This window comes from Lissotriton vulgaris, chromosome 4_1 (genome assembly GCF_964263255.1).
Source record: "Lissotriton vulgaris chromosome 4_1, aLisVul1.2, whole genome shotgun sequence".
NCBI classification, from domain to species: Eukaryota; Metazoa; Chordata; class Amphibia; order Caudata; family Salamandridae; genus Lissotriton; species Lissotriton vulgaris.
Genome location: NC_141691.1, coordinates 958,582,736 through 958,601,778, shown reverse-complemented (window position 1 = coordinate 958,601,778; position 19,043 = coordinate 958,582,736). Strand labels below are relative to the sequence as shown.

Here is a 19,043-nt window from a genome sequence, read left to right as displayed (position 1 = left end):
TGCCCCACCCATCCTCCCCGTTCTGCGAACCGATATCTAGGGTTAAGGTTCTTCCCTTTGAGTGCCCTAGTTTCATGGCACCAGTGTCGTTTTTTATTATGACTCTGCTTTTCTGGCACGGAAAAGCTGTGTATAAGAACTGATGTCAGCGCGAGGGCGGCGCCTAAGTACTGACGTCATCCCGGCGCCGACGACGGACGCGGAGCCGCAGACGACGCCTACCGACGCGCAGTGGTACTGCTACGCAAAACTTTCCAGATCCAGTCTGACGCCTGGGGATATTCTAAGGTAAGAAATCTAACACTAACTACTGTTTCTTACAGATATATTGTTACCGAAGGTAAGTAACTTGTGCTTTAATGTGTCCCGGTTAATACAAATGTAACTGTACTTTGTTTGACTTGCCTGGCATAATGTGGCATTATGTGACTGTTCAGTTGTTTCTAGAATTAGTGACCTGTTTGAGTATTCAAGTAAACTACAGCCTTTTTCATTAGGCCTCTACATATATGATCCTTGGAGTAAAGAATTTATCTGAAAGATGTATGAAATACATTAAAAACGAGAACGCTGTGAGATATTGTCCTTAATACGCAGTGTAATGTTTGCTGTATTTGTTGAATTTCAGAATATAGATACCTCTTTTTTTATTTACTTATTTTAACTGTAGGTGAAACCATATAACGTTTATATAACGGTTGCTTACCCACCCGACACGGACACTCCTGGTTTTGCAGAGGAAAACAAATCAAAGGTACTTATGCTATTGCTGTTGTGTAACAACATTCTTTTTGCAAATAAATAAATAATGGAATGCTCTTTAATATACGGACGAAGTTGATAATGGAGTATTTGGGAGTATTGAGAAACAAAAAAGGTGAATGAAAAAAAGATACCTAAAGATCATAATGTAGAGGGATTGTGCTTACGGTAACACAGTGAAATGATCGGAGAGGGTAGGGTTTAAAATATATCAATAGATTGTATGGGGAGTGTAAGCCTGTGCAAAGGGGACAGATGCAACAGTGGGGCTAAAGATACAGCTGTGATTGGACTTTGAGTCAGGTGGTAGCGTTGGGAGAGGAAGGGAAGGAGGGATAACCTGGTGGTGGAATGTTTGAGGTGGGGGAGGGTGTCATAACTGTACTAGGAAAGCCCACCCCCGCCTCCCAGTTTCAAGCTAAGCCTCGACTGTGGAGAGTAAATATTGGTCAAGGATCCACACAATATTGGCATTTGGCACCTGGGATCAAACATGAATTGAAATCCTGTGGTAAATGCTTCCTGTTACACCTAGGGGCCATAGAGAACCATAGTCCGACTTTGGTTGAGTTCACCACCCAGGCCTAATTGGTGTTCTAATGAGGAATTTCAGTCCTGTTTAGGGTTGACAAATTTATGTTCCTCTGTGCAGTGGGCACAATTTGAAGAGGGTATGGTCCCTCATGCTATACAAACTATGTTGCTCCTTCTGATTTGTTTCTTACAAAGTATTTATTTATGGTTTCTATGCCGAGCCTTTCCAAATAAAGATTGAAAAATGGTGTTAGATTAAAAACAAATTGTTTTTTTTTTAATAAGTAGTACCAGTACTGTCCAGTGTTTCAGGATGGTAGACTTGATCTTATTGCTTTCAATAGACTACTTTGAGACAGCCAAAAGTCTCTGGTTAATGCTGATTGAATTGCGATTCTCATATTAACATGACTAGAGAATCTGGATTTCATTAGACACAGAGGCTGACATTATGCATTTTCCTTTCATGCAGTCATGTACGTCAAAAATTTGTTCAGATCTCTCAAGTTTGACGGGTCTCCAACCTTTGTCCTTTTTTTCTACCAACAAAAGGTTGCTTATGAAGCCTATTTGTTCGATTGGGACTTCTAATATTGTACCCTTTGGAATCATGGAGGAAATCTCCTCTATAATGTTTTGTTGGTCCGGAGTCAAGGGCATTTCCTTCGGGAAAGATGTCTGAATAGGTGTTTGTGAGAAATCGATCATAAAACCTTTTACAGTATTTAAGACCCAAGAATCTTGAGTACTCAACTTCCAATTGTTTAAAAAATGTCTGAGTCTGCCCCCCCACCATTAAAGGGGAAGAAGGAGAAGGGAGAACACTCACCTGAGGATGTATTTGAATTATTTGTTCTACATGATCTGAATCATCTGCCTCGTTGGCCTCTACCTCTTTGAGGGTAGAACTGTGAATTGTTGGTATCCTCTACCCAATCCACGGCCTCTGGAATAGGGCCTTTAATTGAACATTCTGCCAACGTTGCGCGCTTCTCTTTCCAAGGGATTCCTGATCAATTTTTTGATAAATTTTGCAACGTGGTCTTGTGGAGACCGTTCATAGCTCTGTGGGTGGTTCAATCTTGTGGGGAGAACATTTCTTCCCCTAATGGATTAAGAATTGTATCCTTAGAGGAAGATGGGATGTCCTCTAATGGTTCATCAGAATCCTGATCCTCGCCATTGAGATAGAGGACATATTAATCCAAAAACTCAGAATCATCAGAATTATCGTCCTCTATGCTATAAAGAGAATTCTTGTTTTTTGTGCCGCTTTGGACACCTGCAATTCTTGTGCCGCTAAGGACACCCTGGTGATTTGAGGTGGGGAGACCTCCATTATTCGATGCAGTGCCAAAACCTCCCTGAGTTGATGAGGTGCCAAGACCTCCCATGCTGTGCAACATTTTTACATTTTTTTATCCTCTTTTTTTTCTTTCTCTTAATTCTGAGTCATTAAGAGAATGGGATGATGAAAAATGCTCCGTATCCTCTAATGTGAGGGGTTGTTTAGATGCCATAAATTGAGATGCACTCTCTAACATACTTGATTTCACTTCCATGTGCAGCATCTTTTTAAAAGTCTCTTTCTCTAACTTGGCGGTAGGGGCGGAAGCCTCAGCAGAATCTGAGCTAGACATTGTGAGAGAAGCAAGGTCTAATAAATGTAAGATCGAGGGGTTAAAATCCTCTAATGATGGAAGGAGGCCTTCAGAAACGGTAAAAAAGCACCATCAAATAGAGACATAAAAGGTATTAATGAAGGTCCAGGCTCTCCTGAATTTGTAAATAATCCTTTTTTTCTTTTTTTAATGTAGAAAAATAAGTTAATGGGCACTTGCGGTTTATTCCATCAGAAAAAGCGGCTCTCGACAAGCTTGAGCGCTCAGTAGCGTCCTATTGCCATCGTTACCCTCTGACCTCGAGCCCGATCGGCTCAGTGATCAGCTGGAGGCCGGAGGAAAAGAAGAATGGCACCTAGTAACGGGAGGACGTAGCGCTCCTGTTGCCGAGGTACTTTCCTCTGCCAGGCCGCCTTTTCCGGAATGGCGGAAATAGAGCTACGGTAATGAAGGAAACAAGCGCGAAGGCTCACAGCGGCTCAAAGGGCTTACCTGAGGGAGCGTGAGGTAACCACCATTAAAGACGCTGAATTGAACAAGCGCTGATAGCGTAATGTCACAATAACATAAAAAAAGATAATTCAAGCATATTTAATGCGGGATAGAATACAGTTAATACAGGCATAAAAAAACAATGAAGCAGAAGAGATTACAGGCACGCGCACGCTCAGGTGGGGACAGGAAAGTGGGAATCTCCATAAATTGGAGATTGGTAGTGAGGAGGGGTGCGGCGTACAGCACCAGAAGCACACCCTAAAAAGAAAAGTGGTTAACCCCTTCGATGCGGATGACAAAGCCAGCTCGTCATCGGCGTTACCTGCGCTACTCGAATGACGAGCTGGCTTTGTCACGTTACCCATGATTTTCAAATTTCAGCGCACAGAGGGAAAACCCGCTAGCGCGCATGCGGTTAAGCAAGCTTAAGCAAGTTAAATACAGTAAAAACATGAAGTAGTAAGATCAACTTATCTGCTTTGAGCCGCATTTAAAAGAAGCTGATTGTTAGTGTCTCATGGCATTTATGTGTTGCCTTTATTCTTTTTGGGAATTTTACAATTGTGATGTATGCGGCTGCTTGGAATGCATTAAAGGAAAATGCATAATGTAGCCTCCGGTCTTGTAATGGAATTGTGTGTCAAAAGTACTTTCTGTCTGTTAATACCCTACTCTTACCCTTCTCAAGAACTTCAGACAGAAGACCTTGTTTAAAAGTTTTCTTGCTTGGATGATTTATTTATCTTGATCACTTATTAACCTTTTAACTCTTATGAATTGGCTGACTAGAGAATTGTCTTTTAGTGTGTTCTTGTGGAAGCATGAGTAGTGAAGAAACTTTCTCCAGTTTTTTTTTTGTACAGTGTGTTTTTTAAACTTTCAGTTTCCAAAGAAATGATCACACCATGGAAAGAAATTTCTTTGCTATGCAGGTGATTGGGGAATTAAATCCGGGGATTCATTTTTTGATGTTTTTTCAATGATTTGTACAAAAATAAAAACCTGGTTCAGTCAGTATTGTTGTTTATTTGTGTATGTATGTGTGTGTATATATGTGTATATAAATGTGTTTGTGTGTATATATATATATATATATATATATATATATATATATATATATATATATATATATAATTGTATTGCTTCCTGCGCTCGCCAGTAGGTAATTGTGGTGCTAGTTGATTAATCTTCACAAAATATTCCCCCAAAAAAGTGCCCGGGGATTCATGTTGTGCGTGGAAAGTTTTGGGGTGATCTGTCAACCGGGGGCCAAGGAAAAAGGGCGTGGGGTCAAAATCCTTGCATTTCCCATGATGAGTCCCATTAAAATTTTAGACACGACTACAGCCCGAATCGCTGAACGGAACTACACCAAATTTGGCTGAAAGTTGGATATTAGTCCAGAAAAGAGCCTTTTTCTGATTTGGTGTTAACCCATTCAGTAGTTTGAGATATATTAACCGAAATCCAAATTTGTATATATAGAGTCCTGGAACATTCGAGGATCCACCAGTTCCCGTGCTGAAATGTGATTGACTGCCAACACTTCAACCAGGAATTGTTAGCTGCCATCTTGGGACTCTGCTACAGCAGATTCTAAAAAAAAAGAGAAGGGGGCAACGTAGGAATACCCTGACCCCCTAGGCCTCTTGGTGGGGGTGGTGTCCCCGCAGAGGGAAAAACCCAATTTCTTTGTGTTAATTTTTGGGAGGAGGCGCGCTTCTGTAATCTTTAGCCCCCAGATAGGCCGGGTCCCTGGGGATGAGCAATTACGTAAAGGAGGCGGGTGCACGGGCCCCCTCCTAGTGCTTATAAAAGCCCCAGGGACCTCCACCTCCCCAGGGTAAATAAAATGAAATTAATGCGAGGTGGCGCTAGCCCGCCTGCCCCCGCCCCCTGCAGTCGCGGGGACGGTCACCTACGCGGAGCTCTTGAAAATATCAATGCGGGCTTGCCAACTGGGGCCCTCCAACCACTGCAGATAGGGGACCGCCACCTCACATGAAATAAATTAATGTAGGGGGGGGTCTGTCGCAGACCACCGTCTGGTTAACTTTTACATACCGGCCAGGAAGAAACCCCCGAGTAGTGCCCCCAGGCAGCTAGGATCAGCGTCAAGGGCATTTCACCGGGTGACTCCTGAAATGTTGTCACAGGCACTGTGTGCACATCCTTGCCCTCTTACAGGGGGTTTGGAGAGGGACCTGGAGTCCTTGCAGGCCTGGTTTGTGGACAGGTTGAATGACCTGGCCCCCTTGAGGACCCCCCATTCATTGGCTAAACGGGTTTCTGCTCCTTGGTTCACTGGTGCGCTACTTGCTTCTCGCAGGCAGTGCAAGGTGGCAGAAAGAGCCTGGCGAGCTCAGTACAATCCAGCCGCCAGACTCGAATACAGAACCGTGGTCAAAGCCTACCATCGAGATATTTTCCTTGAGAAGAAGAGCTACTTTGCTAGGAGGATTGAGGATGCTTCAAACTCCTGCAAAGAGATCTTCACGATCGTTAGGGAATTTACTGCCCCACGGTCGAATGCGGCCCAGACTGCTCCCACAGAGTCGTGGGCATCGGATCTTGCTTGCTTCTTTACGACAAAGATCAAGTTGATAAAAGACTCCTTTCCACCGCGCCGGCTGGTGCCTTCCTTTGTTCTGAGGCGGGTCTAATTTCATCGGTTCCTCTAGGGCCAGTCTTATCTGACTTTCCGCCTATTTCAACTGCTTCGTCCCTGACACTTCTGGCCAATCTTGAATCTGGATCGCCGCTCGATCCATGCCCAGCCAAATTTTTGGCGAAGATGGCGGCAGTCGTAAATCCGCTGGTCAACCCCCTTCTGAAACTTTCTCTGAGCCAGGGTGTGGTCCCTTTGGCTTGGAAGCAAGTGATGGTTATCCCCCTTATCAAGAAGCCCGGCTTGGCCCCTGAGGTTCTGGCCAATTACAGGCCTATCTCTCTTCTCCCCGCTTTGGCCAAGACCGTGGAGAAGCACATGTATAACGTGCTTTCCAATTTCTTGGAATCACACGACCTGCTCCATTCCACCCAATCGGGCTTTCGTCCCAATCTTAGTACGGAGACGGCGCTGCCGGAGGTGTCTGAGGCCATCAAGGAGACGCTAGACTCGGGTGGTAGAGCCATGCTGATCATGCTCGATTTGTCGGCGGCCTTCGACACGTCCCCCATGAGGATCTGCTCGTCAGACTTCATGAGATCGGTCTGAGGGGGACGGTGCTCAGCTGGTTTACATCTTTTCTGGCTGGCCGCCGACAGACAGTCTGGGCCTCCTCTAGCTCTGCCGAGATGCCGCCATTGGGAGTCGGAGTCCCACAGGGCTCTGTACTGAGCCCGACTCTCTTTAATATCTTTATGACCCCTCTGGCGGCTCTGGCCGAGTCCTTCGGGGCCCAGATCGTATCCTACGCAGATGAAACTCAGCTGCTCTTTACCTGCCGGAAAGGAGAGGATTTCGATGGAGAGAGTATCCGCGAGTGCCTTGAGGCTGTGTTTAAATGGCTCCAACTGAACAGCCTCAAGTGCAACTCAGATAAATCAGAGGTGCTCTTCTTCGGTTGTCAATCCGATCCGGACTGGCAGGTATGGTGGCCTGCTGACATGTCTCCCCCGGGGCGGTCGCCTCAGTCAGCTAAGAATCTGGGGGTTAAAATTGACAACGGTCTGACTTTAAGATCTCAGATCCTCACCCTCACTGGCACCTGCTTTGGTCTTCTCCGCATGCTTCGGAAGTTTTTTCCGTTGCTCTCTGAGGACCACAGGAGGATTACGGTACAGGCCTTGATCGGGTCAAGACTGGACTACTCCAACGTCCTATATCTTGGCCTGCCTGAATATCTCCTGCAACGGATGCAGGTGGTCCAGAATGCGGCAGCACGTGCCATTTTTGGCCTGCATAGGCGAGTCAAAGTATCTGGCATGTTGCAGTCGCTTCATTGGCTGCCTATCCGACAGCGGATAGTTTTTAAAGCTTTAACCCTTGCTCACAAGGCCTTCTACGCCACGGGGGCAAAATACCTTCAGAAGAGGCTAGTTTCCTATCGTCCTGCCCGATCTTTGAGGTCAGAGTCGAAGTTCCTTGCCATTGTCCCGCGTGTGAGGAGGGCCCGTATTGGAGGTCGCTCATTTATGCTCCGGGCCCCTCAGCTTTGGAACTCTCTGCCCCTGACGTTACGCAGTACCTCAAATCTGTTGGCCTTTAGGAAGGGCCTGAAAACCTGGCTTTTTGCTTCCTCGTTTTTTTTTCGTGTTCTGTTGACCCTGCTTTCTTTTAATCTGTTGTGTTGCGTTTGTCTTCCTAGGTTGTCAATAAAGCGCCGGGACACTCTTCTGAGTAGCCGAGCGCTATAAAAGACACAAAATAACATAACATAACATAACTGTCCCTGGGGACCGAGACCTACCCGGGTCAAAGTTTTATAATGGGGTGGGGTTGGTTTGCGGCCCCCCTTGTGGAGCCATTGATGGCCCTGGGGACCGCCGCCTCCCCAGGGCCCGCTCCTGCTACCCACCCTCGGGAGGTCGCAGTTTGCTTTTGCTATGTGTCAACGCAAATATAAATCTGCTTTCTGCAAGCCGAAGCTGTCAAAACGCTCCAGCTTTCAGAAAGCAGAGTTTTCATCTGTTTTCTTGCATTCAAATATGCGTGGAGGGAAACAAATGAAGACATTGCTTCTGCAAGCATGGGGTTGCTATTTCATGCAGTTCCCTGCTTGCGATAAAGATGAGAAATAGGGAAAATAAAGGTCAGAAAGAGGCAAAATACCCACTCGGATACTCATGCAGTCACTCACAGTCTGACTGTCAAACTCATGGAGGCACTCTCAAACCAACTCGCCCCACTCAGACTCACCCACCCACTCACACTCGGCGAGACATTTATGCAGTCACTACCAGGCTCCACAGTTGGGAAATAAAATAAAAAAACCTTAGAAATTCACCGAAAAAAATCAAAGGTTACAGGGATGTTCTAGTTGGGCTTAGATTTCAATCGTACAAAACCATAGAAATTCAGCAGTTAGTTACCTGAGCTAACTATAACTTGTGCCCCCTATTGTATCACTCATGACATGATCAGTGACATCACTGATGACATAATCTACAGAAACAAACCCATACAACCTCTCGTACACCTACCCACATATGCTTCACATACCCGTACCAGTACTCTCACAACCAATCGCTCATCCATAGAGACACTCACACATCCTCATTTACACTGCCACTCACACATATACAGCCATTCACATAGACATACAGACAGTTACACACCCACTCATACACCCTTACAGCCATTCACTCACCCATTCAGGTACTTGCACACCCACATACTCACCCATGCTGCCACTCACACTGCCACTCACTCACCAATACTCTCACACCCACTCACCCATACAGCCACTGACACAACCACGCACTTGACCATTACAACCACTCACACACCCACATAAGCACTTACATACCGATTCACACATCCATGCAACTACTCGCACACCCACTCACTCTTACTGTCACTCAGACATTTACTCTCCAATACAGCCACTCACACACTCACCTATACACACACTCAAACAGCTACTCGCACTCCCTCACCCATACAGCTACACACACCTGTGCAGCCACTCAGTCACTAACTCACTCAGAATGGTAGCTTTTGGTTCTATGACCGAAAACCTTTGCGAATGATGAGCTTCTGCAGAGATGTGCAGAGTTCTGATTGGCTGCCAGACAGAAAGTGTTGGCAGCCATCTTGAGGCTTCAGCCGAGTGCCAAAAAGAAGACTCGACATACAAAGAAAAAGTGGCAGGGTACGATTATCCCCGTAGCCTTGATCCTGGGGTCTGCAGGGACCCTGACAGGTCAACCATTATTTTTTTTATTCACAGCGATGGGATTTATTAGTCCCAACAAATGCCCAAGGGTGTAGAGGCGCTGTAGCCGCAGAGGTGTGACTCCTCCCACGTGGAGTGAAACCAATGAGCATGTAAGAGATATCTTATAGCATGAAAAGCCAGGTCTTTAAGGCTTTTTTAAAGGGGATTTAGCTCTAATCCTGGTCAGATGAATTGACAGCGAGTTCCAAAGTCTTGTAACGGAGCAGGCTCCGCCTCCCCATTTATTAAGATTGAGTGCCATTGAGTGGCAAATGCTCCAGAGGATGTAACTTTGTAACGTATCCTTGGTTCTTGATGGGCAGGTCTGAAAAAGGGCCTTTTGTACTAAGCAGACTGTCTTAAACATAATCTGTTTACTTACAGGGAGCCATCAAGGTCATGTAATCCATTGGAAGCAGACTCACGTTTTGGAATGTCCAAAAGGAGCCTGGCCAGACCGTTCAGCACTAACTAATTTAGCCGGAGTGCTCTTATTAGCCTCCAGATAATAGGGCATTACAGTAGTCAATTTGAGAAATGACTAGTGCCAAGGCCACTTGTTTCAGATCTGAAAGAAACATGTTAGTATTAGATTCCCTACCTTAGAATATCCCCAGGCGTCAGACTGGATCCGGAAACATTTGCGTAGCAGTACCCTTGCTCGTCGGTAGGCGTCGTCTGCGGCTCCGCGTCCGTCGGCGTTGTTGACACCGGGATGACGTTGCCGGAGTACTTAGACTCCGCCCTCGCGCGCTGACGTCAGTTCTTTTTTTTTTTCCATGCCAGCAAGCACCGATCCGGAAAAAGTAGTACCCATAGTCACTTTTTGACTATTTTTTTTCGATCATTTTTGATCATCTTCCGAAGTCACTCGACTCAGACGGTGCCGGTAGGGATGCCCGGGTTCAAACCCTGCGTCGATTGTAGCCGACTGATGTCGGTTACCGACCCCCCTCGCCGGTGCCTTCACTGTCTGGGTCCCGACCACGACAACAAGTCCTGCTCCGACTGCTGGGCCCTGATGTCCAAAGCTAGACGGGAGTGGTCCCACAAGCGACTCTAGCTCCGGCAGTCGGCCCCGTGCTGCTCGAAGTCCCGGTCCGGAAGGAGGTCGAGGGACCAGTCGCGGGGCCGGAGTCACCACAGTTCCGGGAGTTGTCATCCGTCTTCGGGCTTGAAGTCCTCAGGGAAGAGGCACAAGAAGTCGAAGAGGCGACATCGCTCTTCTGACTCCCCCTGACGCTCGCGCGACGCGGCCGGGAGTTCGGGCAAACCTCCCCAGGCAGCTCCGCCGGTGCCGCAGGCGTCGCAGCCTGCTCCATACCAGCCGGTCTTTAAGAATGCGACGCCGGAGGAGATCAAGGCCTTCCTCAAGGCCATGAGGTCGCTCACTCCTCCGTCGGGTTCAGAGGCACCTTCGGGCCAAACGGCCCCGACTGGGTCCCCACGCGGGCCGGGTGCTTCGGCCCCGGTGCCTTCGGGTGCTTCGACCCTGGCGCCGTCGGCGACTTCGGTCCCGACGCCGCAGGGTCCCGTTGTATCCGTTTCCGGATCCGGGTCGTCGCCGGTCGACCTTACGACCTCGCCGACGCCGGCCCCCAGGGTGTCGCCTTCGGTGCCGTCCCAGGACGAGGTCGACCCCGGCCCTACCCTCGATTCAGGTCCGTTGCCGAAGCGGCGCGTTCGACGCCACTAGGAGATTTTTACTTCAATGACCCGGCCCCATCCTTTGACCCTGAGTATCAGGAGGTGGGTGGCGAAGAGGATTGGGAGGGGTCCAAGGACCCTCCGGCATGTGAGTGCCAGTCTTCTCAGGACTGTGCAGGTGAGCTAGGGGAGGCCAGTGGTCTGGACACCTCCCCAGACACTGGTTTTGTCTCCCCTCCTACCTTGGCTACGGAGGAGGGGGCTGCCTATAGTGTGGTGTTGACGCGGGCTGTCAAGGCCTTGGGCCTTGTGCTCCCCGTCGCGGCCATCAGGACTAATCTCCTCACTGAGGTCCTTAAACCACAGGCAAGCCCGGCTGAGCCTCTGCTGCCGTTTAATGAGGCCTTGTCAGACGTTCTTCTGGGCACTTGGTCCAAGCCCGCTACAGGCCCGCCTGTAGATAGGAACGTGGCCAGGCGCCACCGCCCGGCTCCAGGCGACCCTTGCTTCCTGTCCACCCACCCCACCCCCGAGAGCCTGGTCATCCAGGCCTCTAACTCCCAGACCGCATTCCCGACGGCTCCCCCCGATCGAGAATCTAAGAGGTACGAACAGTATAGTAAAAAGATGTTCTCCTCAATTAGTTTGGGGTTGCGGTCGGTCAACACCGCGTGCCTCTTAGGCCGTTACACCCACTCTCTGTGGGACACGGTCGAGGACGTTCTGCCACAATGTCCGGAGGGGGTCCGGACTAAACTCACCCAAGCCCTTGTGGAGGGTCGAGATGCAGCACGGTATTCCATCCGGTGTGGGCTTGATACCACGGACTCGCTGGGCAGAGCGATGGCAACGACGGTGGCGATTCGTCACCACGCCTGGCTGAGGTCCGCCAACTTTTCAGCTGATTTCCAAAACACCCTTATGGACATGCCGTTTGATGGCCATCGCCTCTTTGGCGACAAGGCAGACAGTGCGCTTGAGCGCTTTAAGGACTCCAGCGCTACGGCCAAGTCCTTGGGCCTCTCTGCCCCACGCCAGCAAACTGTTGACTTTCGCTCCTTTTGTGGCCAAGGAAGGGGCGCCCCCACACGTCCTGCCAGCCACGGCCCGCAGACTAACATCCAGCGCGGGCGTGGACATGGTACCCGCTGTGGCGGAGGTCGGGGTCAACGGCGAGGTCAGTCCACACCTACCCCTGCAGCATCCGCCTCAAAACTCTCCTAGTCCGAGCTTTCAGGCCCATGTGACGCCAGTGGGGGGCAGGGTTCGCCATCACCTCCTCTTCTGGCGCACTGTCACATTGGACAGGTGGGTCTTGCAAATCGTCCGAAGGGGCTACTCCCTCCCCTTCGAGGCGACCCCTCCAGCCATGCCACCGCAGTACCACCACGTGTCTTCTGCAAGAGGAAGTTACGGCCCTCCTGGACAAGGGGGCCATTGAACGCGTTCCTGGGCCAGAAGTAGGGTGTGGTTGTTACTTCCTCTACTTTCTGGTTCCCAAGAAGGGCAAAGGGGGCCTACGCCTTAGCTGCCCTGGACCCGGGAGACTGGATGGTATCATTGGACTTGCAGGACGCTTATTTTCATATCCTCGTCCTGCCGGCCCACCGGCGTTACCTACGGTTCACGGTAGGCCACAAGCACTTTGTTTATCGTACTCTCCTTTGGCCTTACCAGCGCCCCATGGGTGTTCACAAAAGTGATGGCGGTGGTCGCAGCTCATCTGCGCAGGTTAGGGGTTTCAGTCTTCCCCTACCTCGATGACTGGTTGTTGAAGACGGGCCCGCCTCAGACAGTAGTCAGCCATCTCCAGACTACGGCCGACTTCCTGCACCTGCTGGGGTTCTCCATCAATGTGCCGAAGTCACACCTGTGTCCCTCTCAGAAGCTCCTCTTCATCGGAGCGGTTCTAGACTGGGCGCAGTTTCGGGTTTATGCTCCCGAATAGCGGGTTTGGGATATTCAGGCTCTGATTCCGATCTTTCAGCCTTTATCCCGAGTCTCGGTCAGGTTGACGCTACGGCTTCTGGGGCTGATGGCCTCCTGCATCCTTCTGGTGCATCACGCCAGGTGGTGGATGCGGGCTCTGCAGTGGAACCTGAAGTTTCAGTGGGCCCAGCATCAGGGCAACTTGTCCGACCATGTCTTGATCTCGGAGGGCACTGCAAGACAGTTGCAGTGGTGGCTCACGGACCGCGATTGGGTCAGCGGCAGATCCCTCTCCCTACCCCAACCGGAGCACGTAGTTGTGATCGACGCGTCTCTCCAGGGCTGGGGGGCCACATGGGAGAGGAAGAGATCAGAGGCCTTTGGTCTCCGGCGCAGTCCCGGCTCCACATCAACCTTCTGGAGCTGCGGGCGATCCGGCTTGCACTGAAGGCATTCCTCCCCTCTGTCCGGGGGAATGTAGTGCAGGTGTTCACGGACAACACCACCGCCATGTGGTACTGCAACAAACAGGGCGGGGTGGGGTCGTGGGCCCTATGCCAGGAGGCTCTGCGCCTCCTGGCAGTGGCTGGAACATCAGGGCGTGACCCTGGTGGTTCAACACCTGGCAGGTTCCCTGAACGCCAGGGCGGACAAACTCAGCCTGATGGATCACGAATGGCGTCTGAACTCGGACGTGGCGCAAGGCCTCTTTCAGCAGTGGGGAGAGCCTTGGTTAGATCTATTCGCCACAGAAGAGAACGCGCAATATCATCAGTTCTGCGCGTTGGAATTTCCAGGGCGGCACTTGCTCGGAGACGCTTTTCGTCGCGAGTGAGCTGCGGTCTGTTGTACGCCTTTCTGCCTATACCACTTCTGCCTAGAGTGCTGAAGATCAGACGCAACCGGGCCCAAGTTATCCTTGTGGCTCCGGACTGGGCACAAAGATACTGGTATCCCGAGCTACTCAGCATGTCTGTCGATCCTCCGATTCGTCTGCTCTTCAGGAGGACCTTCTGTCGCAGCAGCAGGGGATGGTCCTCCACCCGAACCTGTCCAGTCTCCACTTACCTGCGTGGAAATTGAGCGGCGGCAGTTGAGGCTATTTGACTTGCCTCCTGAAGTCTGTAATGTCATTCTGGCAGCCAGGCGTCCCTCCACAAAATCGGTATACGCCTGCAGGTGGAACAAATTTGTGGCATGGTGCACAGCAAAGGCTGTGGATCCCCTTTCTGCTCCTCTTTCAGAGTTTCTCCTCTTTCTTCTCTCTCCTGCCCAGCAGGGCTCTGCTCTGGGCACTATCAAGGGCTAACTCTCTACTATTTCCGCCTTCTTAAGGCTCCCTGATCAGCCCTCTGTGTTCAAGTCCCAAGTTGTAAATAGGTTTTTGAAGGGCATCACTCATATGTTTCCTCCTGTTCCTTTCGTGATGCCTCAGTGGGACTTGAACCTTGTTCTGACCTATCTGATGTGAGCTCCTTTCGAGCCACTTCATAACTGTCCTCTTCGTCTCCTTACTCTGAAGACTGCATTCCTGGTTGCCATCACCTCTGCCAGGAGAGTGAGTGAGCTCCAGGCTCTTTCCTCTAAACCTCCCTTCCTTTCTGTCCATTCGGACAAAGTTGTGTTGCGGACGCGACCCTCTTTCCTGCCCTAAGTAGTCACAGCCTTCCACATCGGACAGTCCATCACCTTGCCTACCTTCTTCCCGCCTCCGCATCCCTCGAAAGAGGAAGAGAGGCTCCACCGTCTGGACCCAAAACGTGCGCTCTCATTCTATTTGGATTGCACACGCCAGTTCCGGGTGGATGACCAACTCTTTGTTGGTTACTTGGGCGCTAAGAAAGATCGGGCGGTGCACAAGTGGACCATCTCTCGGTGGGTCGTGTTGTACATCAAGGTATGCTACTCTTTGGCTAAAAAGGAGCCTCCTATTGGCCTGAGGTCCCATTCCACTCGGGCTACGGCAGCTACTACTGCCCTGGGCCGGGGAGTCCCCTTGCAGGACATCTGTCAGGCAGCTACGTCGGCCTCGCTGCACACGTTTGCAAGACACCACTGCCTGGACAGCCAATTCCGGAGAGATGGCTTTTTCGGCCGCTCCGTTCTACAGGACTTTCTGGTGTGAGCTTGGTTCGCAGACCCACCACCAGGGTTGGGATTGCTGGGGTATCTATTCTAAGGTAAGGAATCTAATACTAACCTGTTTCTTTCAGATGCACAAGTTACTTACCTTCGGTAACGATATATCTGTTGGTTAGTATTAGATTCCTTACCGCCCCACCCATCCTCCCCGTTCTGCGAACCGATATCTAGAGTTAAGGTCATCCCCTTTCTGGGCCAATATTTCAGGACACCAGCATTAGTTTTTATCATGACACTGCGTTTCTGGCGCGGAAAAGCTATGTATAAAAACTGACGTCAGAGCGCGAGGGCGGCGTCTAAGTACTCCGTCATCCCGGCGCCAACGACGGACACGGAGCCGCAGACGACGCCTACCTACGCGCAAGGAAACTGCTACGCAAAAGTTTTCGGATCCAGTCTGACGCCTGGGGATATTCTAAGGTAAGGAATCTAATACTAACTAATGTTTCTTACAGATATATCATTACCGAAGGTAAGTAACTTGTGCTTCTGGAAGAGGGATAAAGGGAAAACATTTTCTCAACATTTTATTCAGACAGAAACACACAGCGGTTGGGCTGAAGATCTAATGAGAGCTTGCAGTCCAGGGTCACCCCTAGGTTCTTAGCCCTCTTTGTGGGCATTGGTGGAGTCGCTCGAGTCTCAGGCTACCAATTATTATTCCAAATTATTCCAAATGTGCTCTAAAGAATACTTCCAACTTTGAGCTTCAGGTAGTTCTTCCCCATCCACACAGCTACTACCGTTATGCAGTGATTGAAATTGGCTGTAGTATCTACTGTGTTTTTAGAAATTTATATGATGAGCTGGGTGTCATCAGCGTAAGAAACCACATGTAGCACAGATGAACAGATAATCATTCACAAGTCGCCTAACACTGTCCTTAGCCACAACCAAAGCAGTTTCCCGAATCCACACTATGATGCATCCAACCAGTTCTGCTCTTCCCCATGGGCCATTAAGTGGTTAAGATGTTTTTTCTAGATCAAAGCAGGAACTGGGAGCAGAGTGATGGGTCAGAAGTTTTAAGGTCGTTGAGATCCAGGTTAAGTTTCTTGAGAAGAGGCTTCACTGCTGAGTCCTTCCACAGCTGATGGTAACATCCAGAAGCAATGGCTTTGTTCATTACTGATGAGAGGGGCTGCGCTATCACACTCGCCACCATTTGAAGAGTTTTAGGAGCACAGGGTACGAGAGGCGAGCTCGACTTAGTAATAACTAGGTGCTTTTTCACCAGTTCTGGTGTTGGGGGTGGTGGCGGGGCGACTGTGAGCCTATTTGTGGGTAGTTTCAAAGATTTCGAAAAAATTAGTCTCTGATTGCTCCTCTCTTCTTAAGGGCATCGAATCGTCCTCTGCTAGTATTCGCAATTCGAGCTCCTTATAGATACTCGCAATAATTGATTGGTAGAAATCCGTGAGCTGACTGCATAGCTAATGTTCAGCCTGTAGTTACAGCAGGGATAAAAGGTGTAGATAATGGCATGACAATTTATTAAAGATCTTTAGAAGAATTTGCCTCAATTACTTTAGTATAGTATTTAGCTTAATCCTCTGTAAGAGCCCTCATATCTCTAATCCTAGACTTATAATCCGTCTTTTCATGCTCCTCATAATTCCTTCTCTAGACACGTTCCTGCCGACTGCAGACTTGCCTCAAACACCTCAGTACCAGAGAACCAGGGAGCCGAGGGAACTTTCCTGTGAGGGCCCTTATCACTGCATCACCTAGCCAGGCGTAGAGATCCTCTGCCCCTCTGTCCACATCCTTCTGAACAGTCAAGGACATGCTACCCAAATTAAGCTGGCACCCCGTTTCAGTCCCTTTTCTGAATCTTGGTGTAGACCGGAGTGTCCCTCATATGGGGGAGGGCAGTTCAAATGAAAAGGAGACTGCTGAATGGTCAGAACAGCCGAGGGGAGGTCTGACTGTAAAAGCCAGCCTGGGATCAGAAGATACCATCAATGGTGTGTCCAGCTATGTGAATGGGGTCAGAAACCAGCTGTAGCAGCTTCAGACAGGCCAGGGTTTTTTGAGAGCTATGGTATCTCAATTCGTACTATCCTCAAGATAGTAATTAAAGTCTCCCAGAAAAAACGAGTTTCGATTTCCCAAGTGGGGCTCTGAGATTTGCTATTTCAGACAGGATAGAAGTCCTTGCACAAGGAGATCTATAAATTAACATAGCAGAGAAGGAGCTAGAGAGATGTTTTGATCTTAATAAAGCGATTCACAAGAGCTGCTAATGTTGCTTGTCTCAAGGTGGCATTTGTATTGTACTTTTTAAATCACTGCCAAGGCTCTTCTTGGCCTGCCTACTCTATCCAGTCTGAAGATTATGAAGTTGATTGGGGAAGTGGGTGGTGGGGGGGGGGCGGGGGGGGGGCGCATCCACTATGTCAGGGCTAGAAGCTTTGTTGGCCCAGGAATTTGTGATGAAACAGTTAGGGTTGTGTGCGAACAAAGTCCCCTCGTTCTACTTTGTTTTATCATGGACCTCACATTAGTTAGGAGTCCTTTATGGGTAGGTTCCAACGTCCCTGTATCTTCAGGCAATTAGGCAGGGTTTATAGCCTATGAAAGTTTTCCAGTGAAGCTGTGGGCGGAATGGATGTCTTAAAACCACAGGTAATACACAAGCTGTGCCTTTGGTAATACATTTCGTCGAAGCATAATACTCTATAATGATTAGGCTCACCCTCTCAATGTAGATTCTGGAGCTGTTCTCTGGAGTACACCATAGGAGGAGGATTACCTAAATTGGCTGGACCAGGGGTCTGGGCGCTGGGCACATTCTGGATGCAGATTGGTTATAGACTGGTTTGCCTTTAGTGCGCGTCCTCGGTCTGATAGCCCTTAGCCAGTGATTACAGAATGTGAATGTGTGAATGTGAGCAATTCGGCACCATAGCAACTAATGGATCTAGATAATCTATTGAAGTGCAATCTGTATGTGACTGTGACAAGTGGGTTCTTTGTTGAACTGTCCTGGTGAGAGCAGTCTGTGGTTCTCCCTTTAAATTGCTAGGTGTATGCAAATGTGGAAATCACTTGGGTGCTTTCCTGTTTGTCCCTGCCCACCTTAGTAGTATCCAAAGGTCTTACTGCTTTTTTGCCAGGATGATGCGCAGCTTAAGAAGCCCCCCTGCCTATGCCTCTAATCCCCACCACCCCGCGCATTACCTGCCTATTTTGATGAGGAGTTCTAGATGCTGAGTAATGAGGATATCTCCACCAAACAAGCACTTCATATAGTTAAGGGGAAGGGCCCGTGTTTGGTGGAGATTTACCTCTTTGCAGTCTCTCAGTCTTTTCTTTATGATGATGATTCATGTTATCACATATTTCAGGATAAAGATTCACCAGGGACAATCACATTGCCAAGATGCACACACAGTGCCACCAGGCATTTCCTCTTGCTCCTTTACACAGCTGTAGTGTAGACTATGTACTGGACATTTACCCAAGGAGGTAGCACTTAGTAATTTACCAGTAGAAAGAACTCCACTTTGGTAGACATTTTGTGCAAAACTGGACGCTTTTTGGATAAAAGGGCAGGTGCGGTTCCATTGTGGCTGACTCACTCACACACCCAATCACACTCAGGCACTCACACACTCACTGACAGACCCACTCAGACATTCAAACACCCACTAATGAATGCACTCAGACACTCACAGACCCATTCAGACACTTGTGCACGTACTCACACACCCAGTGAGACACTTATGCAGCCACATCCAGACCCATAGAGACACTTTCACACCCACTTGCCCATGGAGACGCACATTCCCTCACACAGCCACTAACACTCGCTCAGGACAGGCAAGAGAGCCTGTGGCAATACAACAGACCATTGAGGGCAAAAGGGAGAGACGGTGGCAGTACAACCATACATGCCAACAGACCCGTTTCAAGCAGAAAACTCCTGATGCTTTTAAGCCCAAAAGGGCTTTATTTTCATCTTGGTGTATCAAGAGGGAGAGGGAGGACTGGATAGCCAGTCCGTATCCCCAGGGATAAGTTTATA

At 49.2% G+C, this 19,043-nt stretch overlaps 1 protein-coding gene across 3 annotated transcripts in view; it reads left to right on the top strand.

Annotated features, from left to right (window-relative positions):
- The window catches only part of KDSR (3-ketodihydrosphingosine reductase), a 580,180-nt gene that overhangs the window by 484,310 nt on the left and 76,827 nt on the right, over nt 1-19,043 (top strand). For all 3 annotated transcript variants that reach the window (XR_015309888.1, XM_086965222.1, XM_086965220.1), the window contains one exon: nt 671-754. Coding sequence is in view for 2 of the 3 variants with exons in the window: in XM_086965222.1 (XP_086821348.1) it covers nt 671-754 (84 nt within the window). In the remaining variant the exon portion in view is untranslated. The remainder of the gene's footprint in view (nt 1-670; nt 755-19,043) is intronic.